The sequence below is a fragment of the Chiloscyllium plagiosum genome, unplaced genomic scaffold (genome assembly GCF_037043375.1).
Source record: "Chiloscyllium plagiosum isolate Xiang-an unplaced genomic scaffold, Cpla_swu_hap1 HiC_scaffold_41, whole genome shotgun sequence".
NCBI lineage: Eukaryota > Metazoa > Chordata > Chondrichthyes > Orectolobiformes > Hemiscylliidae > Chiloscyllium > Chiloscyllium plagiosum.
Window position 1 is genome coordinate 43,759,274 of NW_028270179.1, and position 27,986 is coordinate 43,787,259.

General features: G+C 61.9%; 1 protein-coding gene across 1 annotated transcript; it reads right to left on the reverse strand.

The window, feature by feature from the left end:
- Positions 1-6,483: 6,483 nt before the first annotated feature.
- On the reverse strand, positions 6,484-20,224 carry LOC122546284 (autism susceptibility gene 2 protein homolog). The gene is made up of 8 exons (XM_087981811.1): positions 20,106-20,224; positions 19,860-19,889; positions 19,147-19,218; positions 16,419-16,551; positions 16,104-16,181; positions 14,379-14,462; positions 12,886-13,108; positions 6,484-7,924 (listed from the first exon to the last, which is right to left on the reverse strand). The coding sequence occupies exons 3-8, from the start codon at positions 19,195-19,197 to the stop codon at positions 6,700-6,702; spliced, it is 1,794 nt and encodes a 597-aa protein (XP_087837937.1). The 5' UTR covers positions 19,198-19,218; positions 19,860-19,889; positions 20,106-20,224; the 3' UTR covers positions 6,484-6,699.
- Positions 20,225-27,986: the final 7,762 nt, after the last annotated feature.

The window sequence follows — 27,986 nt, forward strand, 5'->3', positions numbered from 1 at the left end:
CCGGAACTGCTCACAGTGGTCTGACCAGAGCCTTATACATCCTCAGAGGTACATCCATGCTCTTGTATTCTCGCGCTTTTTAATTGCCTTCCTAACTGCCAGATTCCTGAAGAAGGGCTTCTGCCCGAAACGTCGATTCTCCTGCTCCCTGGATGCTGCCTGACCTGCTGCGCTTTTCCAGCAACACATTTCCAGCTCTGATCTCCAGCATCTGCAGACCTCACTTTCTTCCGATCGTAAGATGAAGGAGAATTAGGCCAGTGAGTCCATTTTCAGTCTTCGATCAATCCCAATCTCCTCCCTATAACCTTTCTCCCCTTACTAAGCAAGAACCTGCCTTAAAAACAGACACAATGACTTGGCTTCCATAACCCTCTGCGGCAATGAGTTCCACTGATTCGCCACCCTCTGGCTGAAGAAATTTCTCCACTCAGTCCTCGTCCCTCCACTCTGAGGCTGCACCCTCATCTCTCCTAATGGTGGAAACATCTCCGGGTCCACTCTATCCGGGCCTCTCAGTATTGCGTCAGTTTCAGTCAGATTCCCTCTCCTCCACTTAAACTCCCATCGGGTACGGACTCAGGGAGTCCCAAGGGCTCCAAGACGTGCGTTCATCCCCGGGATCATTCTCTGTAGACCTGCAAGGGGCCCAACACACCCTTCCTCAGATACAGGGCCCAGAACTGCTCACAGCGGTCTGACCAGAGCCTTATACATCCTCAGAGGTACATCCATGCTCTTGTATTCTCGCGCTCTTGAATTGCCTTCCTAACTGCCAACCGAACTCGCGTGTTCACCTGAACTAGAATTTCCTGAGCCTTTGCCCATTTAGAAAATAGTCCCTGTATCCTTCCTCCCAAAGTGCTTCACCTCACTTTCCCCCCCCCCCCCCCCCCCACATATTTCATCTGCCACTTCTTTGCCCACTCTCCTATCCTGTCCTAATACTCAGACAGCCTCCCGGCGTCCTCGACGCTACCTGTCCCTCCACCTCTTTGTGGCACCTGCAAATTCAGCAACGATGCCCTCAGTTCCTTCATCCAGAACTGTTAATGCACAGTACATACCGCTGAAGGTGGTGGTACAGGTTTAGTAGGGGAGTTAATGCAGGATGCTTGCCTTTAACAGTCGGGGCATTGATTTTAAAAGCAGGAGGGTTAAGGGGGAGCAGGACTGTTGTCAGGCTACAGGTGTAGCACTGGATACAGTTCTGGTCCCCACACGACAGGAAGGATGGGATTGTATTGGAGGGGATGCAGAGGAGATTCATCAGGACGTTGCCCTGGGATGGAGCGGTTCAGCAGCAAACAGAGACTGCACAAGCTCAGTTTGTTTTCTTTCAGGGGAGGGGGGGGGGGGGGGAGGGCAACTCATTAAGGTGTACAAGATTATGAAGGGCATGGACAGGGCAGAAAGGAAGCAACTGTTCCCCATAGTCGAAAGATCGTGGGACTGGGATATAACAGTAATTACAGAAACGTTGGCTCAGGAAAGGACAGGACTGGCAGCTGACTGTTCCGGGATACAAATGCTATTTGGAGGAGAGAAAGGGAGGCCAGAGAGGAGGGGGAGTGGAGTTAAGGACAAAAGGGTAACGCGGGAGCAAATAGGGCCCCTCAAAGGTCAGCAAGGCGGCCTTTGTGTGGAGAAATGAGTATTTTGCAGTAGTGTTGACTGTGAAAAAGGACATGAAAGATATAGAATGTGGGGAATTAGATGGTGACATCTTGAAAAATGTCCATATTACAGAGGAGGAAATGCTGGATGTCTTGAAATGCATAAAGTTGGATAAATCCCCAGGACCTGACAAGGTGTATCCGAGAACTCTGTGGGAAGCTAGAGAAGTGATTGCTGGGCCTCTTGGTGAGATATTTGTATCGATAGTCACAGGTGAGGTGCCGGAAGACTGGAGGTTGGCTAATGTGGTACCATTATTTCATAAAGATGGTAAGAACAAGCCAGGGAACTATAGACAAGTGAGCCTGACGTTGGTGGTGGGCAAGTTGTTGGAGGGAATCTTGAGGGACAGGATGTACATGTATTCGAAAAGGCAAGGACCGATTCGGGATAGTCAACATGGCTTTGTGCGTGGGAAATCATGTCTCACAAACTTGATTGGGGATTTTGAAAAAGGATTGATGAGGGCAGAGTAGTGAACGTGATCTATATGAACTTCAGTAAGCCATTCGACAAGGTTCCCCATGGGACACTGGTTAGCAAGGTTAGATCTCATGGAATACAGGGAAACTAGCCATTTGGATACAGAACTGGCTCAAAGGTAGAAGACAGAGGATGGTGGTGGTGGAGGGTTGTTTTTCAGACTGGAGGCCTGTGACTAGTGGAGTGCCACAAGGATCAGTACTGGGTCCTCTACTTTTCATCATTTATATAAATGACTTGGATATGAACATAGGAGGTATAGTTAGTAAGTTTGCAGATGACACCAAAATTGGAGGTGTAGTGGACAGTGAAGAAGGTTACCTCAGATTATAATGGGATCTTGACCAGATGTGCCATTGGACTGAGAAGTGGCAGATGGAGTTTAATTCAGACAAATGCGAGGTGCTGCCTTTTAGGGAAAGCAAATCTTAGCAGGCCTTATACACTTAATGGTAAGGTCCTGGGGAGTGTTGCTGAACAGAGACCTTGGAGTGCAGGTTCATAGCTCCTTGAAAGTGGAGTCCCAGGTGGATAGGATAGTGAAGGCGGCGTTTGGTATGCTTTCCTTTATTGGTCAGAGTATTGAGTACAGGAGTTGGGAGGTCATGTTGTGGCTGTACAGGACGTTGGTTAGGCCACTGTTGGAATATTGCGTGCAATTCTGGTCTCCTTCCTATCGGGAAGATGTTGTGTAACTTGAAAGGGTTCAGAAAAGATTTACAAGGATGTTGCCAGGGTTGGAGGGTTTGAGCTACAGGGAGAGGCTGAACAGGCTGGGACTGTTTTCCCTGGAGCGTCGAAGGCTGAGGGGTGACCTTATAGAAGTTTATAAAATCACGAGGGGCATGGATAGGATAAATAGACAAAGTCTTTTCCCTGGGGTGGGGGAGTCCAGAACAAGAGGGCAGAGGTTTAGGGTGAGAGGGGAAAGATATAAAAGAGACCTAAGGGACAACCTTTTCACCCAGAGGATGGTACGTGTGGAACGAGCTGCCAGAAGATGTGGTGGAGGCTGGTACAATTGTAACATTTAAAAGGCATCTGGATGGGTATCTGAAGGGTTTGATGGGATATGGGCCGGGTGCTGGCAGGTGGGACGAGATTGGTTGGGATATCTGGTCGGCATAGACGGGTTGGACCGAAGGGTCTGTTTCCCTGCTGTACATCTCTATGACTCTTATCAAAAACAGAATTTTAAAGTGAATGGCGGGGCACTTGAGGGAAGAATTTGGGGGAGGTGGGGAACCTCGCAGCGTTTACAAATACCAGGACGAGCACTTGCAGTGTCACAGCATTCGAGGCTATGGGCCGAGTGTGGGGGAGAAAGGGAAGAGTCCAGTCCCGGTGGGCCAAGAGACCTGCTCTGTCCTGCGGGATTCAATGATTGAACGTGAAGGAGTTGTGGTCCCAATACTGACCCCCGGCAGAACTCTGCTGGTGCACTGGCTGCCAACCTGAAAAAGGCCCCTTTTATCTCCACTCCTGTGCCAATCAGCCAGTCTTCCAGCCATGTCAGTACCTTGCCCCCAACACCCTGGGCTCTCACTGAGTAGCCCCCTTGTCAGAGGCCGCCTGGAACTCCAAATCGATGACATCTGGGGGCTCTCCTTTCTCTCGCGTGCTCGTCACCCTCCTCAGAGAATTCAAACAGATTTGTCAGGCGTGACCTCCCCTTGACAAAGCCGTGCTGAACTCAGTCTGATTTTATGTGCACTTCCAAGCACTCCACAATCTCCCACACACCTAACCCACTCTTTCCCTGGGTTACTGATAAAAATGTACACCCTCCCTCTTCACTCGAATGTCCCCTTTTGTTTTTCAAGTAACCACTGCATGTTCTCCGCTTTTCTGGGCCCTCAGTGTCTATTCCAGGCTTCTCTGACAGAGCTGTTGCCACATCCACTTGGACCAGATTCTGCCTCACCACGATCCAAGCCAGCCTCCCCCACCCCTCCCACAACTCAAAACCTTTTCCCCGCTGGTCATTCTTCGGCCGTTCCCATCACCATCACCGCCGCCTCATCTGCTGGTGACAAGAGTCGGAGAGATGTCAGAGAAGGAAACGGGCCCTTCGGTCCAATTCAACCATGCCGACCGGGAAGCCAAGATTAATCCATCGCCATTTTTTGTCAGTGTTTTCCCCGGATTCGCTCCCGGAAATTAGGTCCAGCCTCAGCTGGCTCAACAGAAACACGCACCTCAGCACATTTTAAGAATTCTGCTCCCTCGGAAATCGTTCACGTTTTGTACATCCCACTTAATGTTGGGGTGGGGAGTCGAAATCCCCAATTATTACACTCGGTGATATTCCCCCTTTCCACCGGCCAGGTTGGTGGGGGTCTCTCCCCGTTGTGTGCGTGCCCACGCCCTCTCTCTCTCTCTCTCTCTCTCCCCCTGCTGCAACCATGCCCGTGGGCAGGGAAACGTGCCCTCCTTCACCGATCCATGGTCCTCATCCAGCTGCAGGGACAAAGCCTCACCAGTGGAGCTCTGTCTAATATCTTGTGGAAGTCAGACATGGTGTGGGAACTTACCGCGCTCTCCCTTGGGACAGAATGTTACATGCCACAGAGCAGTGTTGAAGATTTCTCTTGGTCCAATACACCTGGACCTTACAACTACGATGGAGATCGTACACCCCTTCAGGTAGCCCTTTGAGATAACTCTCAGTTAGTCCCACGACCAGCCCCCCCCCCCCCACACCCACACCCACCCTGTCAACTCCCCCATTCTCCAAAAGCACCTCCTGCACTTCTGCACATCCATGGCGGCATTTCCAAACAGTTCTGAGGAGGATAACCCCAGCTCTCCGACAGAGGCAATTTCCCCTCTTGACTCAGGATTCACTCGGGGGAGGGTCAGTGCTGAGGGAGCCCCGCACTGTGGGAGGGTCAGTGCTGAGGGAGCCCCGCACTGTGGGAGGGTCAGCGCTGAGGGAGCCCCGCACTGTGGGAGGGTCAGTGCTGAGGGAGTCCCGCACTGTGGGAGGGTCAGTGCTGAGGGAACCCCGCACTGTGGGAGGGTCAGCGCTGAGGAAGCCCCGCACTGTGGGAGGGTCAGCGCTGAGGGAACCCCGCACTGTGGGAGGGTCAGCGCCGAGGAAGCCCCGCACTGTGGGAGGGTCAGCGCCGAGGGAACCCCGCAGTGTGGGAGAGTCAGTGCTGAGAGAGCCCTGCACTGTGGGAGGGTCAGGCAGAGGGAGCCCCGCACTGTGGGAGGGTCAGGCAGAGGGAGCCCCGCACTGTGGGAGGGTCAGCCCCGAGGAAGCCCCGCATTGTGGGAGGGTCATCGCTGAGGGAGCCCCGCACTGTGGGAGGGTCAGTCCCGAGGGAGCCCCGCACTGTGGGAGGGTCAGTGCTGATGGAGCCCCGCACTGTGGGAGGGTCAGTGCTGATGGAGCCCCGCACTGTGGGAGGGTCAGTGCCGAGGGGGCCCCGCACAGTGGGAGGGTTAGCGCTGAGGGAGCCCGCACTGTGGGAGGGTCAGTGCCGAGGGAGCCCCGCACTGTGGGAGGGTCAGTACTGAGGGAGCCCCGCACTGTGGGAGGGTCAGCGCTGAGGGAGCCCCGCACTGTGGGAGGGTCAGTGCTGAGGGAGCCCCGCACTGTGGGAGGGTCAGTGCTGAGGGAGCCCCGCACTGTGGGAGGGTCAGGCCGAGGGAGATCTGCACTGTGGGAGGGTCAGCGCTGAGGGAGCCCCACACTGTCGGAGGGTCAGCGCCGAGGGAACGGGCACTGTTGGAAGGTCACAGATCATTCCACTTGGGCCTGTATCAGGTTTCTCCAGTGCCTGCTGAAAGGAAGTCACGTTGGCGAGTTGACCAGTCTGACTTCATTACCTCCTCAGTCCAATACTGGAGCATCAGGGCACATGAGCAAACAGCCATTGGTGGGTGACTGAGCGCACTCAGTGAGAGAGGGAGAGGAGATGGAGTACCAGACCGGTGAGGCGGGGGCGCGCGGTTAGCGACTGCTGGACATCCTGCGCTGGGGAGAGTGAGAGACAGAGTGCAAGAGGAAGGCAGTTCTTCCCAGGGGGAGAGAGAGAGAGAGAGAGAGAGGATGCACACGTTTGTGTCTGTGACCACGCTGGTGGTGGTGGGGAGGGTGGGAAGATGAGCCGTCCAGAATTGAGGCAAAATTGTCCCGTCCCTGATCCCCCTCGCGACGTTTTAAACAAAACGAACACAACGGAGCTCGTCGGGATGGAAGGGAAGATGTAGAGAGCCTGTGACCAGGGGGAGAGTGCATGAAATCAAAATGGCGACCGCTCGCTGAAAATCACGTGCCTGAACTTGATTGTAAATGTACAAATTATTTCACCGTGACTTTGTCCCAAAAAGCACAGGTTATATAATATAAATATTTACAGGGTGTTCTTCTCTCTGAAAGCAAATTGTTCCTTTTCTTTTGTTTAAAAAGACAAAATAAAAAGGGAAGTCCGGAGCAGTCCAGGTTGGGTGGATCGCACGGAGGTGAGGGCGTGGGTGAGGCGCCAACAGTCCGCCATCTTGCCAAACGCCGGCCCTCCTCGGCGGCCATTATCTGGAGTCGCGGTCCTTGTGGCTGTAGGCGGACAGCTCCCGGAGCTCGGAGGCCAGGAGGGGGGTGACGCGGTGAGGCGGGGTGCCAGGCCGGGCCGACGAGGAGATGAGGGGGGGCGGCGCCCCCAGCCCGGCCATGGGGGAGGTCTTGCTGAGCAGGCCGCCCTGAGGGACCAGGCCCGAGGGGCTGAGGCGAGGGTAAGGGTGAGGAGCAGGAGGTGGCGGGGTGGCCGTCGCTCCCGGAGGCGGAGGCGGGTGGTGGTGATGATGGTGGTGGTGGTGATGGTGGTGAGGCGGGGGTGGCGGGGGCACCAACAAGCCCAGGAGCTGCGCCCGCTGCTCGTACTCCTGCAGGAGGGCCCCTGGCGCTGCGGCGGCGGCTGAAGCTGAGGTGGCGGCGGACTCAGGCTCCCGCCGCCCGTACTCCCGGAGCGTGGCCCTCTCCCGGTAAGGCCGGGGGTCCGCCTCGTAGAAGCGGGTGCCGGCCGGAGCCACCCCGGCCAGCTCGGGCGCCCGGCAGCCCTCGCGCCAGGCCTCGCGGTAAGGCTCCCAGGTGTAGGGGCCCAGGCGCTCGGGCGCCGCGGCGGGCACCCCCACCCCCAGGAAGGGCCCGTGCAGCACCCGGCTGGCACCCCGCTCCAGGGCGCCACCCAGCTGCCCGATTAGGGCCAGCGGCACCGGGTGGAGAGAGCCAGGCAGGTGGGAGCGAGGGGGGAGCTGGGCGGGCGGCTCAAAGCCCACCGGCTCGTGCTGCTGGAGCTCGGCCTTCACCCTCACTTCGTGCCGCTTGGCCAGCTCCCGCAGCAGGCTCGGCTTGGCGCCCTCCTGCACCGCGGCTGACGAGGAGGGGGTGCCGGCACTGGAAGAGGACGAGGAGGAGGGTCCGGCGCAGGAGGACGGCCGGGAGAACGGCGAAGGGTCCCGGATCGCTGCAGCAGCGGCCCCCACCTCCTCCCCGGGCCTCCTGGCCGGCAGGCGGCTCTCCTCGGCAACATCCCGGATCCGCCGCTCCTGTTTGAAGTGCTCCCGGGAGCTCTCGGCACGTTCCCGGTCACGGCCTGGCCCCCGCAGCTCCCCCCCTGCGCTGCTCCTGAGCACGCTGCGCGCCGTCTCCTCGTCCAGCTCCTCCTCTCGCGGTGTGCCCGCCGCGCTCCCACTGCTCACCATCTTCAGGGGGACAGCCGGAGAGATGCGGGCCGAATAGCGGGCGTACACGGTTTCCCTGCAGACGGTACAATGCTCTGAGTTAGTGACAGCGCACAGCGAGGCAGGGGGGAGAGAGCATCGATAGAGGGGCCAGGGCACAGGGGAGGGCACGGGGGGAGATAGGGAGGGCACGGGGGGAGAGAGGGAGGGCATGGGGTAGAGAGGGAGGGCACGTGGAGGGAGAGGGAGGGCACGGGGAGAGAGGGAGGGCGCGGGGGGAGAGAGGGAGGGCACGTAGAGAGAGGGAGAGCACGGGGGAGAGAAGGGAGGGCACGGGGGAGAGAAGGGAGGGCACGGGGGAGAGAGGGAGGGCTCGGGGAAGAGAGGGAGGGCTCGGGGGAAAGAATGGAGGGCACGGGGAGAAGGGAGGGCTCGGGGGAGGGAGGGAGGGCACGGGGGAGAGAGAGGAAGGGCACGGGGGAGAGAGAGGAAGGGCACGGGGGAGAGCACGGGGGAAGGAGAGGGAGGGCACGGAGAGGGAGGACACGGAGAGGGAGAGGGAGGGCAAAGGGGAGAGAGGGAGGGCGCGGGGGGAGAGAGGGAGGGCGCGGGGGGAGAGAGGGAGGGCACGGGGGAGAGAGGGAGGGCATGGGGGGAGAGAGGGAGGGCACGGGGGGAGAGAGGGAGGGCACGGGGGGAGAGGGAGGGAGGGCACGGGGAGAGAGAGGAGGGCACGTGGAGAGAGGGAGGGCACAGGGGAGAGAGGGAGGGCACGAGGGAGAGAGGGAGGGCACGGAGGAGAGAGGGAGGGCACGGGGAGAGGGAGGGAGGGCACGGGGGAGAGAGAGCGAGGGCATGTGGGGAGAGAGGGAGGGCACGGAAGGAGAGAGGATTCCTGATGAAGGGCTTTTGCCCGAAACGTCCATTTCGAAGCTCCTTGGATGCTGCCTGAACTGCTATGCTCTTCCAGCACGGGGGGAGAGAGGGAGGGCATGGGGTAGAGAGGGAGGGCACATGGACGGAGAGGGAGGGCGCGGGGGGAGAGAGGGAGGGCACGTAGAGAGAGGGAGGGCACGGGGGGAGAGAGGGAGGGTGCTGGGGGAAAGAGGGAGAGCGCGGGGGGAGAGGGAGGGCACGGGGGAGAGAGGGAGAGCACGGGGGAGAGAGGGAGAGCACGGGGGGACCGAGGGAGGGCACGGGGGGACCGAGGGAGGGCACGGGGGGACCGAGGGAGGGCACGGGGGGGGAGAGAGGGAGAGGGCACGGGGAGAGAGAGAGTGCACGGGGGGAGGGGGAGGGCACGGGGGAGAGAGGGCGGGCACGGGGGAGAGAGGGAGGGCACGGGCGAGAAAGGGAGGGCACGGGGGAGAGAGGGAGAGCACGGGGGAGAGAGGGAGTGCACGGGGGAGAGAGGGAGTGCACGGGGGGAGGGGGGGGCACGGGGGAGAGAGGGAGGGCACGGGGGAGAGAGGGAGGGCACGGGGGAGAGAGGGAGGGCACGGGGGAGAGAGGGAGAGCACGGGGGAGAGAGGGAGTGCACGGGGGAGAAAGGGAGTGCACGGGGGGAGAGGGAGGGCATGGGGGAGAGAGGGAGGGCACGGGGGAGAGAGGGAGAGCACGGGGGAGAGAGGGAGAGCACGGGGGAGAGAGGGAGAGCACGGGGGAGAGAGGGAGGGCCCGGGGGGAGAGAGGGAGAGCACGTGGAGGGAGAGGGAGGGCACGGGGAGAGAGGGAGTGCACGGGGCGAGAGAGGGAGAGCACGGGGCGAGAGAGGGAGGGCACGGGGGAGAGAAGGAGGGCACGGGGGAGAGAGGGAGGGCGCGGGGGGAGAGAGTGAGTGCGCGGGGGAGGAGAGTGAGGGCGCGGGGGGAGAGAGGGAGGGCGCGGGGGGAGAGAGGGAGGGCGTGGGGGGAGAGAGGGAGGGCGCGGGGGGAGAGAGGGAGGGCGCGGGGGAAGAGAGGGAGGGCGCGGGAGGAGAGAGGGAGGGTGCGGGGGGAGAGAGTGAGGGCGCGGGGGGAGAGAGAGGGCACGGGGGAGAGAGGGAGGGCATGGGGGGAGAGAGGGAGGGCACGGGGAGAGAGGGAGGGCACGGGGGGAGAGAGGGAGGGCACGGGGGGAGAGAGGGAGGGCACGGGGAGAGAGAGCGAGGGCATGTGGGGAGAGAGCGAGGGCATGTGGGGAGAGAGGGAGGGCACGGGGGAGAGAGGGAGGGCACGGAAGGAGAGAGGATTCCTGATGAAGGGCTTTTGCCCGAAACGTCCATTTCGAAGCTCCTTGGATGCTGCCTGAACTGCTGTGCTCTTCCAGCACCACTGATCCAGAATTGTCCCATCGTGTCCAGGGATGTGCAGGTTAGGGTGGACTGGCCGTGGGGAAATTGTCCCGTAGTGCCCAGGGATGTGCAGGTTAGGGTGGACTGGCCGTGGGGTAATTGTCCCGTAGTGCCCAGGGATGTACAGGTTAGGGTGGGTCGGCCGTGGGGAAATTCTCCCGTAGTGCCCAGGGATGGGCAGGTTAGGGTGGACTGGCCGTGGGGTAATTGTCCCGTAGTGCCCAGGGATGTGCAGGTTAGGGTGGATTGGCCGTGGGGAAATTGTCCCGTAGTGCCCAGGGATGTGCAGGTTAGGGTGGATTGGTCGTGGGGTAATTGTCCAGTAGTGCCCAGGGATGTGCAGGTTAGGGTGGATTGGCCGTGGGGAAATTGTCCCATAGTGCCCAGGGATGTGCAGGTTAGGGTGGATTGGCCGTGGGGAAATTGTCCCGTAGTGCCCAGGGATGTGTGGGTTAGGGTGGGTTGGCAGTGGGAATTTGTCCCATAGAGCCCAGGGATGTGTAGGTTAGGGTGGATTGGCCGTGGGGAAATTGTCCTGTAGTGCCCAGGGATGTGCAGGTTAGTGTGGATTGGCCGTGGGGAAATTGTCCCGTAGTGCCCAGGGATGTGCAGGTTAGGGTGGATTGGCCGTGGGGAAATTGTCCCGTAGTGTCCAGGGATGTGCAGGTTAGGGTGGATAGGCCGTGGGGAAATTGTCCCGTAGTGCCCAGGGATGTGCAGGTTAGGGTGGATTGGCCGTGGGGTAATTGTCCCATAGTGCCCAGTGATGTACAGGTTCGGGTGGATTGGCCGTGGGGAAATTGTCCCGTAGTGCCCAGTGATGTACAGGTTAGGGTGGATTGGCCGTGGGGTAATTGTCCCGTAGTGCCCAGGGATGTGCAGGTTAGGGTGGATTGGCCGTGGGGTAATTGTCCCGTAGTGCCCAGGGATGTGCAGGTTAGGGTGGATTGGCCGTGGGGAAATTGTCCCGTAGTGCCCAGGGATGTGCAGGTTAGGGTGGATTGGTCGTGGGGTAATTGTCCAGTAGTGCCCAGGGATGTGCAGGTTAGGGTGGATTGGCCGTGGGGAAATTGTCCCATAGTGCCCAGGGATGTGCAGGTTAGGGTGGATTGGCCGTGGGGAAATTGTCCCGTAGTGCCCAGGGATGTGTGGGTTAGGGTGGGTTGGCAGTGGGAATTTGTCCCATAGAGCCCAGGGATGTGTAGGTTAGGGTGGATTGGCCGTGGGGTAATTGTCCCGTAGTGCCCAGGGATGTGCAGGTTAGGGTGGGTTGGCCGTGGGGTAATTGTCCCGTAGTGCCCAGGGATGTGCAGGTTAGGGTGGATTGGCCGTGGGGAAATTGTCCCGTAGTGCCCAGGGATGTGCAGGTTAGGGTGGATTGGCCGTGGGGAAATTGTCCCGTAGTGCCCAGGGATGTGCAGGTTAGGGTGGATTGGCCGTGGGGAAATTGTCCCGTAGTGCCCAGGGATGTACAGGTTAGGGTGGGTTGGCCGCGGGGTAATTGTCCCGTTGTGCCCAGTGATGGACAGGTTAGGGTGGGTTGGCCGTGGGGAAATTGTCCCATAGTGCCCAGGGATGTGCAGGTTAGGGTGGATTGGCCGTGGGGAAATTGTCCCGTAGTGCCCAGGGATGTGCAGGTTAGTGTGGATTGGCCGTGGGGAAATTGTCCCGTAGTGCCCAGGGATGTGCAGGTTAGGGTGGATTGGCCGTGGGGAAATTGTCCCGTAGTGTCCAGGGATGTGCAGGTTAGGGTGGATAGGCCGTGGGGAAATTGTCCCGTAGTGCCCAGGGATGTGCAGGTTAGGGTGGATTGGCCGTGGGGTAATTGTCCCATAGTGCCCAGTGATGTACAGGTTCGGGTGGATTGGCCGTGGGGAAATTGTCCCGTAGTGCCCAGTGATGTACAGGTTAGGGTGGATTGGCCGTGGGGTAATTGTCCCGTAGTGCCCAGGGATGTGCAGGTTAGTGTGGATTGGCCGTGGGGAAATTGTCCCGTAGTGCCCAGGGATGTGCAGGTTAGTGTGGATTGGCCGTGGGGAAATTGTCCCGTAGTGCCCAGGGATGTGCAGGTTAGGGTGGATTGGCCGTGGGGAAATTGTCCCGTAGTGCCCAGTGATGTTCAGGTTAGGGTGGATTGGCCGTGGGGAAATTGTCCCGTAGTGCCCAGGGATGTGCAGGTTAGGGTGGATTGGCCGTGGGGAAATTGTCCCGTAGTGCCCAGGGATGTGCAGGTTAGGATGGGATTGGCCGTGGGGAAATTGTCCCGTAGTGCCCAGGGATGTGCAGGTTAGGGTGGGTGGGCCGTGGGGAAATTGTCCCGTAGTGGCCAGGGATGTGCAGGTTAGGGTGGATTGGCCGTGGGGAAATTGTCCCGTAGTGCCCAGGGATGTGCAGGTTAGGGTGGGATTGGCTGTGGGGAAATTGTCCCGTAGTGGCCAGGGATGTGCAGGTTAGGGTGGATTGGCTGTGGGGAAATTGTCCCGTAGTGCCCAGGGATGTGCAGGTTAGGGTGGGATTGGCTGTGGGGAAATTGTCCCGTAGTGCCCAGGGATGTGCAGGTTAGGGTGGGATTGGCTGTGGGGCATGTAGGGTTCTCGGGATAGGATGGGGCTTGCTGGGTCTGGGTGGGATTGTATGGGGAGGGTAATTCGGGAGGAGGGTAGTGCTGCTCAGACTGGAGCCCCTCCGCCCCAGGTAGCACTCACCTGCCCATCTCCTCCTTGATGAAGGGAGCTTGATGCCGGTCAGACTCCAGTTCCTTGTCGAAGTGGCTACTCCGCTCTGCTTCACTAGCTCCCAGCCGCGGCCACCCTGGCGGAGGGCTGGGGAAGGACGGCGGCGTCTGGTGCAGACGGTTCCAGTGCTCCCGGGGATTGGCAAAGGCTTGGCTGCCAGGGCTCTCCTTGTGAGCAAACACTGAACTCGCAGCTGCACATGGAGAGAGACACAGAGAGAGGCTGTGAGTTAGAGACAGATACGGAGAGAGGGAGTGTGTTAGAGAGAGAGACCGAGAGGACACAGAGAGAGGGTGTGGGTTAGAGAGACACGGAGGGAGACATGGAGAGAGGGTGTGAGTTAGAGAGACACAGAGAGAAGGTGTGTGTTAGAGAGACAGCGAGGTAGCCCCGCACTGTAGGAGGGACAGCGCTGAGGGAGCCCCGCACTGTCGGAGGGTCAGTGCTGAGGGAGCCCTGCACTGTGGGAGGGTCAGTGCTGAGGGAGCCCCGCACTGTGGGAGGGTCAGCGCTGAGGCAGCCCCGCACTGTGGGAGGGTCAGTGCTGAGGGAGCCCCGCACTGTGGGAGGGTCAGCGCTGAGGGAGCCCCGCACTGTCGGAGGGTCAGTGCTGAGGGAGCCCCGCACTGTGGGAGGGTCAGTGCTGAGGGAGCCCCGCACTGTGGGAGTGTCAGCGCCGAGGGAGCTCCGCACTGTGGGAGGGTCAGTGCTGAGGGAGCCCCGCACTGTGGGAGTGTCAGCGCCGAGGGAGCTCCGCACTGTGGGAGGGTCAGTGCTGAGGGTGCCCCGCACTGTGGGAGGGTCAGTGCTGAGGGAGCCCCGCAATGTGGGAGGGTCAGTGCCGAGGGAGCCCCGCAATGTGGGAGGGTTAGCGCCGAGGGAGCCCCGCACTGTGGGTGGGTCAGCGCCGAGGGAGCCCCGCACTGTGGGAGGGTCAGTGCTGAGGGAGCCCCGCACTGTGGGAGGGTCAGCGCTGAGGGAGCCCCGCACTGTGGGAGGGTCAGCGCTGAGGGAGCCCCGCACTGTGGGAGGGTCAGCGCTGAGGGAGCCCCGCACTGTGGGATGGTCAGCCCCAAGGGAGCCCCGCACTGTGGGAGGGTCAGCGCCGAGGGAGCCCCGCACTGTTGGAGGGTCAGCACCGTGGGAGCCCTGCACTGTGGGAGGGTCCGTGCTGAGGGAGCCCCGCACTGTGGGAGGGTCAGCGCCGAGGGAGCCCCGCACTGTGGGAGGGTCAGCGCTGAGGGAGCCCCGCACTGTGGGAGGGTCAGCGCCGAGGGAGCTCTGCACTGTCAGAGGATGAGCACCGAGGGATCTCCACACTGTGGGAGGGTCAGCGCTGAGGGAGGTCCACACTGTGGGAGGGTCAGCGCTGAGGGAGCCCCGCACTGTTGGAGGGTCAGCGCCGAGGGAGCAAGGAGGATGGGTGGAAGGCCTCACTCCTGAGCCAGACGAGACTCACTCACCCACTGCTGGGTTCCCCAGGCCTCCAAAGGCTCCATTTGCTAGTTGTCCGATCGTGCTGTAGGCCGGGGTCCTGCAGTAGGGATCTGCAGGGAGAAATGGCACAGAGACAGACAGGGTCGGTTACCAGGCCAGCTCTCAAACCAACAACCTCAACCGAGCCCCTGTCCAACCCCTCAACCTTGCCCTTTCCCTGCTTCCCAGCAGCACCTCAATCCAGGGAGCCAGGCCTGCATAGCTCACGCCCTCCGTTCCCCAAATGCAAGCTACTGTCCTTGGCGACACACAGCCAGTGGTCGGGTGGCCATCTTGTCTCTCAGAGTAGGACTGAGGGGACGCCCAGTTTCAGCTGACCTGGAGGCTGGGGAGGTGGGGGGTTGGCAGTTTGTCAACTTAGATGTTCACAAATGACCCAGCGGGCTATGGGAATTCACTCACTGAATGTTGGAAACCGACTAATGTGGTTTGAGCAAAACCCGTCGAGGTGCTCGATCAGCCATGATGGAAAGGCATGGTGGAGTGGACCTAGTGACCTGAAAGGCCAGCTCCTCCCCTGACAAGATGGGCAACGCTGGAAATCAGCAAGCCATCAACCAGATAGCAGGGAGCGCCACGGGGAGGGCGGGATGGATGGTCAGCAACCTCTCGGGGAGGATGGCAGTGTCCTGGCGGTAATATACTACTGGTATATAGCAGGGCTGCCTGACTTCCATTTACATTCAGTACAGCCTGCAGACTGCGCTCCACCTGCCCCTAACTCCCCCAGCCCCACGCCCCCCTCCCTGGGGACACGTGTAGGAACAGCTTCCCTGGGCGCGGGGTGTTTCAGGCCCCCTCCCTGTGACCAAGGTCAGGGGAGGGGGACCCAGCCCCCGACTAACTCCCCCAGCCCCACGTCCCCCTCCCTGGGGACACGTGTAGGAACAGCTTCCCTGGGCACGGGGTGTTTCAGGCCCCCTCCCTGTGACCAAGGTCAGGGGTGGGGGACCCAGGCCCCGACTAACTCCCCCAGCCCCACGTCCCCCTCCCTGGGGACACGTGTAGGAACAGCTTCCCTGGGCGCGGGGTGTTTCAGGCCCCCTCCCTGTGACCAAGGTCAGGGGTGGGGGACCCAGCTCCCGACTAACTCCCCCAGCCCCACGTCCCCCTCCCTGGGGACACGTGTAGGAACAGCTTCCCTGGGCGCGGGGTGTTTCAGGCCCCCTCCCTGTGACCAAGGTCAGGGGAGGGTGACCCAGCCCCCGACTAATTCCCCTAGCCCCATGTCCCCCTCCCTGGGGACACGTGTAGGAACAGCTTCCCTGGGCACGGGGTGTTTCAGGCCCCCTCACTGTGACCAAGGTCAGGGGTGGGGGACCCAGCCTACCCGACTAACTCCCCCAGCCCCACGTCCCCCTCCCTGGGGACACGTGTAGGAACAGCTTCCCTGGGCACGGGGTGTTTCAGGCCCCCTCACTGTGACCAAGATCAGGGGAGGGGGACCCAGCCTACCCGACTAACTCCCCCAGCCCCACGCCCCCCTCCCTGGGGACACGTGTAGGAACAGCTTCCCTGGGCGCGGGGTGTTTCAGGCCCCCTCACTGTGACCAAGGTCTGGGGTGGGGGACCCAGCCCCCGACTAACTCCCCCAGCCCCACGCCCCCCTCCCTGGGGACACGTGTAGGAACAGCTTCCCTGGGCACGGGGTGTTTCAGGCCCCCTCCCTGTGACCCAGCTGCTGGACTTACCGAGATGTGAGGGAGGATTGAGGAATGTGTTGAGGTTACTTGCAGGTGCAAACGGCGAGGACGCTGGATGAACCGCATCTGGAACAACATGGGAGCAGGTCATCATTGAGGAGCATTCACTCCGCGACACAACCGTCTCGCCGACACAGCTCTGGAGGTGAAACCTCGCCACAGTCCGCGGCAGGGTCTGAGAGGCCGGCAGGAGGGAGATCCTGGTGTGTGTACCCCCCCCAGCCCCAGCTCCCCTCTTACTGCGGACAGCCATTTGCACACCACCCCCCTGCCCAGCAGAGTCCCTCAGCGGCGTGCCCGTACCAGCAGCAGTGAAGAGCGTGGCAGGCCGGGCCAGTTCGTGGGAGTGTGCGATGGGCCCGAAGATGCTGCTGGGATTCCGGCTCAGCAGCTCACTCTTGGCCAGGTCCAGTTTGTGGTGGTCCGCGTGTATCACCTGTGGGGGGGAACGCGAGAGACAGAGAGAGTGGTCACAATATATCTCCAACTGGTTACCACCACCACACTCCCCGCTCCCCCTCTCAGGTAGGGATGCCTGTCAGGGTGGGGCAGGGGGTGTAGAGATACAGGAGCTGGCCACTCTGCCCTGCCATTTGGTTCTAGCTCCATCACAGAGTCGAGACTCCCGCCATCAGAACACACCACAACATGTGGCTGACGGTCATCCCAGACTTTCCATCACCCTGGACTTTCCAGACACATACACACCCCCACACACACACACCCACACACACACCCACACACACCCACACACACACCCACACCCCCCCCACGCACACACCCACACCCCCCCCACACACACATACACACACACACCCACACACATACCCACACCCCACACACACACCCACACATACACTCACACCCCCACACACACACAGACCCACACCTCCCCACACACACACACACCCACACATACACTCACACCCCCACACACACACACAGACCCACACCCCCCCCACACACACACACCCACACACACATACACACCCACACAGACCCACACCCCCCCACACACACCCACACCCCCCCCACACACACCCACACACATACACACAGACCCACACCCCCCCCACACACACACACCCACACACACTTACACACACGCACACACCCACACACACATACACACACACCCACACACATACACACAGACCCACACACCCCCCCCACACACACACAGACCCACACACACATGCCCACACACATACACACACACACACACACATACACACACACCCACACACATACACACAGACCCACACACACCCACACACACACACAGACCCACACACACATGCCCACACACATACACACACACACACACACACACACACCCCCACACACATACACACACCCACACACACACATACCCACACACGTACACACACACATACACACACACATATACACACACCCACATACACACACACTCCCCCACACACCCACACACATATACACACACACACATATATACACACACACACACACACACAGCCCCATGCACGGTCAGCCCAAGGGTGCCTGGCGAGTGCCCGCCCATGTTGACTGGAACTGGAGTTTGGAGCTTGGGTGAGAGTGGGCTCTCATCGGTGAGTTTTTAACATCTGAGTAAGGTCTGAGGGAACGTGGGGGCACCAGGGGAAAGAGAAGCCAGCAGGTGAGGACACAAAGACTGAGCAGGACATAAAAACTGAGGCCGAGGTTTGAGGACTACACATGTAGCTCTGTGTGAGAGAGAGAGACAGAGAGAGAGAGAGAGAGACAGAGAGAGAGAGGCAGAGAGAGACAGACAGAGAGAGAGAGGCAGAGAGAGACAGACAGAGAGAGAGAAAGACAGACAGAGAGAGACAGACAGAGAAAGAGAAAGAGAGAGAGAGAAAGACAGAGAGAGAGAGAGAAAGACAGAGAGAGAGAAAGACAGAGAGAGAGAGAGAAAGAGAGAGAGAGAGAGAGAAAGAGTGAGAGAGATAGAGAGAGACAGAGACAGAGAAAGAGAAAGAGAGATACAAAGAAACGGAGAGATAGACACAGAAACAGAGAGAGAGAGGGAGATTGCGAGGGAAGATTCAGGGATCAGAATGATATCACAGAAAAAGCCCTCAGTTTCAGAGGCCTGGAAAATGGCTAATGTAACACCACTGTATAATGGAGGCAGAAGACTGGCAACCAACAGCCTGTTAGCCTGACCTCGGTTGTTGGTCAGGTTTTAGAGTCCAGCCTGTCTGAATTCTTTCAGGCAATAAGCAAGTTAGACAGAGGAGAGCCAGGGGGCATGATCTGTTTTGCTTTCCAGAAGGCCTGTGTCACACAGGAGGCTGCTCAGTCAGGCCCGAGCCCCCCGTGGTGTTAGGGACAGGGTACTGGCACCGAGAGAGGGTTGGCTAGCAGAAGGCAGACAGTGGGGATAAAGGAATGGCAGCCGGTGACTAGTAGAGTTGCCCAGGAGGGTCAGCGTCGAGACCACAACTATTCACATTGTACATTATGGCGGAGGACATTGTGGTGAGGTTTGCAGATGACACAAAGAGAGGTGGAGGGACAGGGAGTGCTGAGGGAGTGGGGAGGCTGCAGAAGGACTTGGACAGGCCGGGAGAGCGGGCAGAGAAGTGGCCTGACGGACTACAAGGTGGGTAAGTGTGAGGTGATGCACTTTGGGGGAGGCGGGCTGGAGAATAGAGGTGACTCGTGGAGACAGAACCTGAAAACACGAAGTGACTCTCTCGCTCAGTGATGTGTGTGACTGGAGATAGCTGCAGCAACACCCAGTGGAGACAGGGAAGGGTTTGTCATCAGAGCAGCCGGTTCAAATCGCCTGGATTTGTTTATGAGCGAGCTCCGACAGCACACTTCCTGGTCAGACGCCATGTCGCTCTAGATTTCTGGGGTTATCCATGTCAAAAACTCCAAGAGGTTAAGTGCTCGCAGACGCCCACAGTCATGGCGAACTCTGCCCCTGCCCCATTGAAGAGCTACGGGTGGCCTGACTCCGCCAGCCCCTACACAGACAACAAAGGCATGGCCTACGCACCTTGTTCTTCTCCTGATGTCGATAGATCATCCAAGCAATCTGCACATGCATGGCACACCACTTCCCAGGCTTCTGCAGGACCAAAGGCAGAGAGAGAATGTCAGGAAATCACATCCATACAGCTGCAGAGCAAGCATGCACGCCCGCGTATACACACACAGACACACACACAGACATACACACACACACGCGCACACACAGACACTCACACAGACAGACACTCAGGCACAGACACACGCGCACACACAGACAGACACTCACACAGACGCACACTCACGCACAGACACGCACACACACAGATGCACAGGCAGACACACACATGCATACACAGGCACAGTCACAAATGTACACGCACACAGACATGCACACAGACACACACTCAGGCACAGACACACGCACACGCGCACACACAGATGCACAGACACACACATACACAGGCACAGTCACAAATGTACACGCACACAGACACGCACACAGACACACACTCAGGCACAGACACACACGCGCACACTCAGGCACAGACACACACGCGCACACACAGGCACAGACACACGCGCACACACACATGCACAGACAGACACACACATACATACACAGGCACAGTCACAAATGCACATGTGCACAGACACACACACACACATACACAACACTCAAACACAATCCCAAAGGAGCAGTGCAGAGCAAGCGGGAGGGGATAACGGAACCCGACTTACCCGTATTGCAGGCCTGTACGTTTCCGTTAACTGTGGGAAGAGCAGAAAGGTTAGATTCCGATAGATTCACTGTGAGGCAACGAGCCTGAGACAAATCTGGGGATCGCTCCGGTCAGATGCTGCTCAGCCCGGCTTTCCCGAACCCGCGGAGTTTATTCCCCAGCAGCGCCCACCCCGTCGACACTGTCCATTGTCCCTGACTCCTCCAACCACCCGTTGCAAGGTCTGACTGTGAATCTTACTCACCCTGGGGTCCTTCTGCAGGAAGGTGTGAGTTACCGGCCCTGACCTGGACGTCAACTCCGGATTGGGGGTCTAAAAACCAGAAGGGGACGGACAAGTGATCAGTATTTGCAGACTCCAGACCAACTTCTCCCCCGCCCTCCCACCACCTGTACCAGGGCATTGCCCCCCCAGGTACACTGCACACCCTTACACCCTCAGCACAATAACACTGCCCGTATCTCTTCCTTGGGTGAATTCACATCGGACCTGTCAAGAGCGCGCAGTTGGAGGGTCAGCGCCGAGGGAGCCCCGCACTGTCGGTGGGTCAGCGCCGAGGGAGCCCCGCACTGTGGGAGGGTCAGCGCTGAGGGAGCCCCGCACTGTGGGAGGGTCAGCGCCGAGGGAGCCCCGCACTGTGGGAGGGTCAGTGCTGAGGGAGCCCCGCACTGTGGGAGGGTCAGCGCTGAGGGAGCCCCGCACTGTGGGAGGGTCAGCGCCGAGGGAGCCCCGCACTGTGGGAGGGTCAGCGCCGAGGGAGCCCCGCACTGTGGGAGGGTCAGCGCTGAGGGAGCCCCGCACTGTGGGAGGGTCAGCGCTGAGGGAGCCCCGCACTGTGGGAGGGTCAGCGCCGAGGGAGCCCCGCACTGTGGGAGGGTCAGTGCTGAGGGAGCCCCGCACTGTGGGAGGGTCAGCGCTGAGGGAGCCCCGCACTGTGGGAGGGTCAGTGCTGAGGGAGCCCCGCACTGTGGGAGGGTCAGCGCCGAGGGAGCCCCGCACTGTGGGAGGGTCAGCGCTGAGGGAGCCCCGCACTGTGGGAGGGTCAGTGCTGAGGGAGCCCCGCACTGTGGGAGGGTCAGTGCCGAGGGAGCCCCGCACTGTGGGAGGGTCAGCGCTGAGGGAGCCCCGCACTGTGGGAGGGTCAGTGCTGAGGGAGCCCCGCACTGTGGGGAGGGTCAGTGCTGAGGGAGCCCCACTGTGGGAGGGTCAGGGCTGAGGGAGCCCCGCACTGTGGGAGGGTCAGTGCTGAGGGAGCCCCGCACTGTGGGAGGGTCAGGGCTGAGGGAGCCCCGCACTGTGGGAGGGTCAGCGCCGAGGGAGCCCCGCACTGTGGGAGGGTCAGTGCTGAGGGAGCACCGCACTGTGGGAGGGTCAGCGCCGAGGGAGCCCCGCACTGTGGGAGGGTCAGTGCTGAGGGAGCCCCGCACTGTGGGAGGGTCAGCGCCGAACGAGCCCCGCACTGTGGGAGGGTCAGCGCCGAGGGAGCCCCGCACTGTGGGAGGGTCAGTGCTGAGGGAGCCCCGCACTGTGGGAGGGTCAGCGCTGAGGGAGCCCCGCACTGTGGGAGGGTCAGCGCTGAGGGAGCCCCGCACTGTGGGAGGGTCAGTGCTGAGGGAGCCCCGCACTGTGGGAGGGTCAGTCCTGAGGGAGCCCCGCACTGTGGGAGGGTCAGTGCTGAGGGAGCCCCGCACTGTGGGAGGGTCAGTGCTGAGGGAGCCCCGCACTGTGGGAGGGTCAGTGCTGAGGGAGCCCCGCACTGTGGGAGGGTCAGCGCTGAGGGAGCTCCGCACTGTGGGAGGGTCAGTGCTGAGGGAGCCCCGCACTGTGTGAGGGTCAGTGCTGAGGGAGTCCCGCACTATGGGAGGGTGAGTGCTGAGGGAGCCCCGCACTGTGGGAGGGTCAGCGCCGAGGGAGCCCCGCACTGTGGGAGGGTCAGCACTGAGGGAGCCCCGCACTGTGGGAGGGTCAGTGCTGAGGGAGTCCCGCACTGTGGTAGGGTCAGTGCTGAGGGAGACCCGCACTGTGGGAGGGTCAGTACCGAGGGAGCCCCGCACTGTGGGAGGGTCAGCGCTGAGGGAGCCCCGCACTGTGGGAGGGTGAGGGCTGAGGGAGCACCGCACTGTGGGAGGGTCAGCGCTGAGGGAGCCCCGCACTGTGGGAGGGTCAGTGCTGAGGGAGCACCGCACTGTGGGAGGGTCAGCGACGAGGGAAGTCTGCACTGTTGGAGGGTCAGCGCTGAGGGAGCGCCGCACTGTGGGAGGGTCATTGCTGAGGGAGCCCCGCACTGTGGGAGGGTCAGCGCTGAGGGAGCTCTGCACTGTCAGAGGGTCAGGGCTCCACACTGTGGGAGGGTCAGCGCTGAGAGAGCTCCGCACTGTGGGAGGGTCAGCGCCGAGGGAGCTGTGCACTGTCGGAGGGTCAGCGCTGAGGGAGCTATGCGCTGTCGGACAGTCAGTGCTGAGGGAGCTCTGTGCTGTCGGAGGGTCAGTGCTGATGGAGCTCTGTGCTGTCGGAGGGTCAGTGCTGAGGGAGCTCTGCACTGTCGGAGGGTCAATGCTGAGGGAGCTCTGTGCTGTTGGAGGGTCAGTGCTGAGGGAGCTCTGCACTGTCGGAGAGTCAATGCTGAGGGAGCTCTGCACTGTGGGAGGGTCAGCGCTGAGGGAGCCCCGCACTGTGGGAGGGTCAGCACTGAGGGAGCCCCGCACTGTGGGAGGGTCAGTGCTGAGGGAGCCCCGCACTGTGGGAGGGTCAGCACTGATGGAGCCTCGCACTGTGGGAGGGTCAGCGCTGAGGGAGCTCTGCACTGTGGGAGGGTCAGTGCTGTGGGAGCCCCGCACTGTGGGAGGGTCAGTGCTGAGGGAACCCCGCACTGTTGGAGGGTCAGTGCTGAGGGAGCTCTGCACTGTGGGAGGGTCAGTGCTGAGGGAGCCCCGCACTGTGGTAGGGTCAGTGCTGAGGGAGCCCCGCACTGTGGGAGGGTCAGTACCGAGGGAGCCCCGCACTGTGGGAGGGTCAGTGCCGAGGGAGCCCCGCACTGTGGGAGGGTCAGCGCTGAGGGAGCACCGCACTGTGGGAGGGTCAGCGCTGAGGGAGCCCCGCACTGTGGGAGGGTCAGTGCTGAGGGAGCCCCGCACTGTGGGAGGGTCAGCTACGAGGGAAGTCTGCACTGTTGGAGGGTCAGCGCTGAGGGAGCCCCGCACTGTGGGAGGGTCAGCGCTGAGGGAGCTCTGCACTGTCAGAGGGTCAGGGCTCCACACTGTGGGAGGGTCAGCGCTGAGGGAGCTCCGCACTGTGGGAGGGTCAGCGCCGAGGGAGCTGTGCACTGTCGGAGGGTCAGCGCTGAGGGAGCTATGCACTGTCGGACAGTCAGTGCTGAGGGAGCTCTGTGCTGTCGGAGGGTCAGTGCTGAGGGAGCTCTGTGCTGTCGGAGGGTCAGTGCTGAGGGAGCTCTGCACTGTCGGAGGGTCAATGCTGAGGGAGCTCTGTGCTGTTGGAGGGTCAGTGCAGAGGGAGCTCTGCACTGTCGGAGAGTCAATGCTGAGGGAGCTCTGCACTGTGGGAGGGTCAACTCTGAGGGAGCCCCGCACTGTGGGAGGGGAGGTGCTGAGGGAGCCGTGCACTGTCGGATGGTCAGCGCTGAGGGAGCCCCGCACTGTGGGAGGGTCAGTGCCGAGGGAGCCCCGCACTGTGGGAGGGTCAGTGCCGAGGGAGCCCTGCACTGTGGGAGGGTCAGTGCTGAGGGAGCCCCGCACTGTGGGAGGGTCAGCGCAAAGGGAGCCCCGCACTGTGGGAGGGTCAGCGCTGAGGGAGCCCCGCACTGTGGGAGGGTCAGTGCTGAGGGAGCCCTGCACTGTGGGAGGGTTAGTGCTGAGGGAGCCCCGCACTGTGGGAGGGTCAGCACTGAGGGAGCCCCGCACTGTGGGAGGGTCAGCGCTGAGGGAGCTCTGCACTGTGGGAGGGTCAGTGCTGAGAGAGCCCCGCACTGTGGGAGGGTCAGTGCTGATGGAGCCCCGCACTGTCGGAGGGTCAGCGCTGAGGGAACCCCGCACTGTTGGAGGGTCAGTGCTGAGGGAGCTCTGCACTGTGGGAGGGTCAGTGCTGAGGGAGCCCCGCACTGTGGTAGGGTCAGTGCTGAGGGAGCCCCGCACTGTGGGAGGGTCAGTACCGAGGGAGCCCCGCACTGTGGGAGGGTCAGTGCAGAGGGAGCCCCGCACTGTGGGAGGGTCAGCGCTGAGGGAGCACCGCACTGTGGGAGGGTCAGTGCCGAGGGAGCCCCGCACTGTGGGAGGGTCAGTGCTGAGGGAGCCCCGCACTGTTGGAGGGTCAGCGCTGAGGGAGCGCCGCACTGTGGGAGGGTCATTGCTGAGGGAGCCCCGCACTGTGGGAGGGTCAGCGCTGAGGGAGCTCTGCACTGTCAGAGGGTCAGGGCTCCACACTGTGGGAGGGTCAGCGCTGAGGGAGCTCCGCACTGTGGGAGGGTCAGCGCCGAGGGAGCTATGCACTGTCGGAGGGTCAGCGCTGAGGGAGCTATGCACTGTCGGACAGTCAGTGCTGAGGGAGCTCTGTGCTGTCGGAGGGTCAGTGCTGAGGGAGCTCTGTGCTGTCAGAGGGTCAGTGCTGAGTGAGCTCTGCACTGTCAGAGAGTCAATGCTGAGGGAGCTCTGCACTGTGGGAGGGTCAGCGCTGAGGCAGCCCCGCACTGTGGGAGGGTCAGCGCTGAGGGAGCCCCGCACTGTGGGAGGGTCAGCGCTGAGGGAGCCCCGCACTGTGGGAGGGTCAGTGCCGAGAGTGCCCCGCACTGCGGGAGGGTCAGCGCCGAGGGAGCCCCGCACTGTTGGAGGGTCAGTGCCGAGGGAGCCCCGCACAGTGGGAGGGTCAGCGCTGAGGGAGCCCCGCACTGTGGGAGGGTCAGCGCAGAGGGAGCCCCGCACTGTGGGAGGGTCAGCGCAGAGGGAGCCCCGCACTGTGGGAGGGTCAGCGCTGAGGGAGCCCCGCACTGTGGGAGGGTCAGTGCTGAGGGAGCCCTGCACTGTGGGAGGGTCAGTGCTGAGGGAGCCCCGCACTGTGGGAGGGTCAGCACTGAGGGAGCCCCGCACTGTGGGAGGGTCAGGGCTGAGGGAGCTCTGCACTGTGGGAGGGTCAGTGCTGAGAGAGCCCTGCACTGTGGGAGGGTCAGTGCTGAGGGAGCCTCGCACTGTGGGAGGGTCAGTGCTGAAGGAGCCTCGCACTGTGGGAGGGTCAGTGCTGAGGGAGCCTCGCACTGTGGGAGGGTCAGCGCTGAGGGAGCTCTGCACTGTCAGAGGGTCAGGGCTCCACACTGTGGGAGGGTCAGCGCTGAGGGAGCTCCGCACTGTGGGAGGGTCAGCGCCGAGGGAGCTGTGCACTGTCGGAGGGTCAGCGCTGAGGGAGCTATGCACTGTCAGACAGTCAGTGCTGAGGGAGCTCTGTGCTGTCGGAGGGTCAGTGCTGAGGGAGCTCTGTGCTGTCGGAGGGTCAGTGCTGAGGGAGCTCTGCATTGTCGGAGGGTCAATGCTGAGGGAGCTCTGTGCTGTTGGAGGGTCAGTGCTGAGGGAGCTCTGCACTGTCGGAGAGTCAATGCTGAGGGAGCTCTGCACTGTGGGAGGGTCAGCGCTGAGGGAGCCCCGCACTGTGGGAGGGTCAGCGCTGAGGGAGCCCCGCACTGTGGGAGGGTCAGTGCTGAGGGAGCCCTGCACTATGGGAGGGTCAGTGCCGAGGGAGCCCTGCACTATGGGAGGGTCAGTGCTGAGGGAGCCCCGCACTATGGGAGGGTCAGTGCCGAGGGAGCCCCGCACTGTGGGAGGGTCAGTGCCGAGGGAGCCCTGCACTATGGGAGGGTCAGTGCTGAGGGAGCCCCGCACTGTGGGAGGGTCAGCGCAGAGGGAGCCCCGCACTGTGGGAGGGTCAGCGCTGATGATGCCCCGCACTGTGGGAGGGTCAGCGCTGAGGGAGCCCCGCACTGTGGGAGGGTCAGTGCTGAGGGTGCCCCGCACTGTGGGAGGGTCAGTGCTGAGGGAGCCCCGCACTGTGGGAGGGTCAGCGCTGAGGGTGCCCCGCACTGTGGGAGGGTCAGCGCTGAGGGTGCCCCGCACTGTGGGAGGGTCAGCGCTGAGGGAGCCCCGCACTGTGGGAGGGTCAGCGCCGAGGGAGCCCCGCACTGTGGGAGGGTCAGCGCTGAGGGAGCCCCGCACTGTGGGAGGGTCAGCGCTGAGGGTGCCCCGCACTGTGGGAGGGTCAGCGCTGAGGGAGCCCCGCACTGTGGGAGGGTCAGCGCTGAGGGAGCCCCGCACTGTGGGAGGGTCAGCGCCGAGGGAGCCCCGCACTGTGGGAGGGTCAGCGCTGAGGGTGCCCCGCACTGTGGGAGGGTCAGCGCCGAGGGAGCCCCGCACTGTGGGAGGGTCAGTGCTGAGGGAGCCCCGCACTGTGGGAGGGTCAGCGCCGAGGGAGCCCCGCACTGTGGGAGGGTCAGCGCCGAGGGAGCCCCGCACTGTGGGAGGGTCAGCGCCGAGGGAGCCCCGCACTGTGGGAGGGTCAGTGCTGAGGGAGCCCCGCACTGTGGGAGGGTCAGCGCTGAAGGAGCCCCGCACTGTGGGAGGGTCAGTGCTGAGGGAGCCCCGCACTGTGGGAGGGTCAGCGCCGAGGGAGCCCCGCACTGTGGGAGGGTCAGTGCTGAGGGAGCCCCGCACTGTGGGAGGGTCAGCGCCGAGGGAGCCCCGCACTGTGGGAGGGTCAGTGCTGAGGGAGCCCCGCACTGTGGGAGGGTCAGCGCCGAGGGAGCCCCGCACTGTGGGAGGGTCAGCGCCGAGGGAGCCCCGCACTGTGGGAGGGTCAGCGCCGAGGGAGCCCCGCACTGTGGGAGGGTCAGTGCTGAGGGAGCCCCGCACTGTGGGAGGGTCAGCGCTGAAGGAGCCCCGCACTGTGGGAGGGTCAGTGCTGAGGGAGCCCCGCACTGTGGGAGGGTCAGCGCCGAGGGAGCCCCGCACTGTGGGAGGGTCAGTGCTGAGGGAGCCCCGCACTGTGGGAGGGTCAGCGCCGAGGGAGCCCCGCACTGTGGGAGGGTCAGTGCTGAGGGAGCCCCGCACTGTGGGAGGGTCAGCGCCGAGGGAGCCCCGCACTGTGGGAGGGTCAGCGCCGAGGGAGCCCCGCACTGTGGGAGGGTCAGCGCCGAGGGAGCCCCGCACTGTGGGAGGGTCAGTGCTGAGGGAGCCCCGCACTGTGGGAGGGTCAGCGCTGAAGGAGCCCCGCACTGTGGGAGGGTCAGTGCTGAGGGAGCCCCGCACTGTGGGAGGGTCAGCGCTGAGGGAGCCCCGCACTGTGGGAGGGTCATCGCTGAGGGAGCCCCGCACTGTGGGAGGGTCAGTGCTGAGGGAGCCCCGCACTGTGGGAGGGTCAGTGCTGAGGGAGCCCCGCACTGTGGGAGGGTCAGTGCTGAGGGAGCCCCGCACTGTGGGAGGGTCAGTGCCGAGGGAGCCCCGCACTGTGGGAGGGTCAGTGCCGAGGGAGTCCCGCACTGTGGGAGGGTCAGCGCTGAGGGAAGTCCGCACTGTTGGAGGGTGAGTGGTGGTGCGTGAGGGCAGGATCTGCCCTGTGCAGTGGAACAAAGTGAATCTGTGGAACCAACAGGCCCGGAACAGGATGGTCCGAGCAAGGTTGGCTGCGTGCCCTTGGCTACTGGTTCACCTGCCTGCGAACAGGCTCTGCATTCTCAGCACGGGCCGACCTGACCGTCGTCGTGAAGAGCCGATTCGACAGGCCCCTGTGGTGCGGAACGGGGGACGGAGCGGGACTGAAGTGACCGTCACCGGGAAACGGTCAGGGTGGGGAGTGGGGACAGCGGGCATGTGCAAAGCAGAGAGGACAGAGTCTGAGAGAGAGAGAGAGGATTAAGGAAGGGGGTGAGATGGATTAGACTGGTAGCTAGCATCTACTTGGAGTTGACTGTCTGATCAGAAACGTTCGGATGGGAGGGGTTAGATGGCGTCACGTGGGAGGGTGGACACTCTTAATTCCGAAGACCCCCCCTCCTCCTCCCGGGCCAATCTTCAAAGCCCCCTCCTGGGTACATGAACGCCCTGGACAAATCCAGAACTGAAGATCCCATCTCAA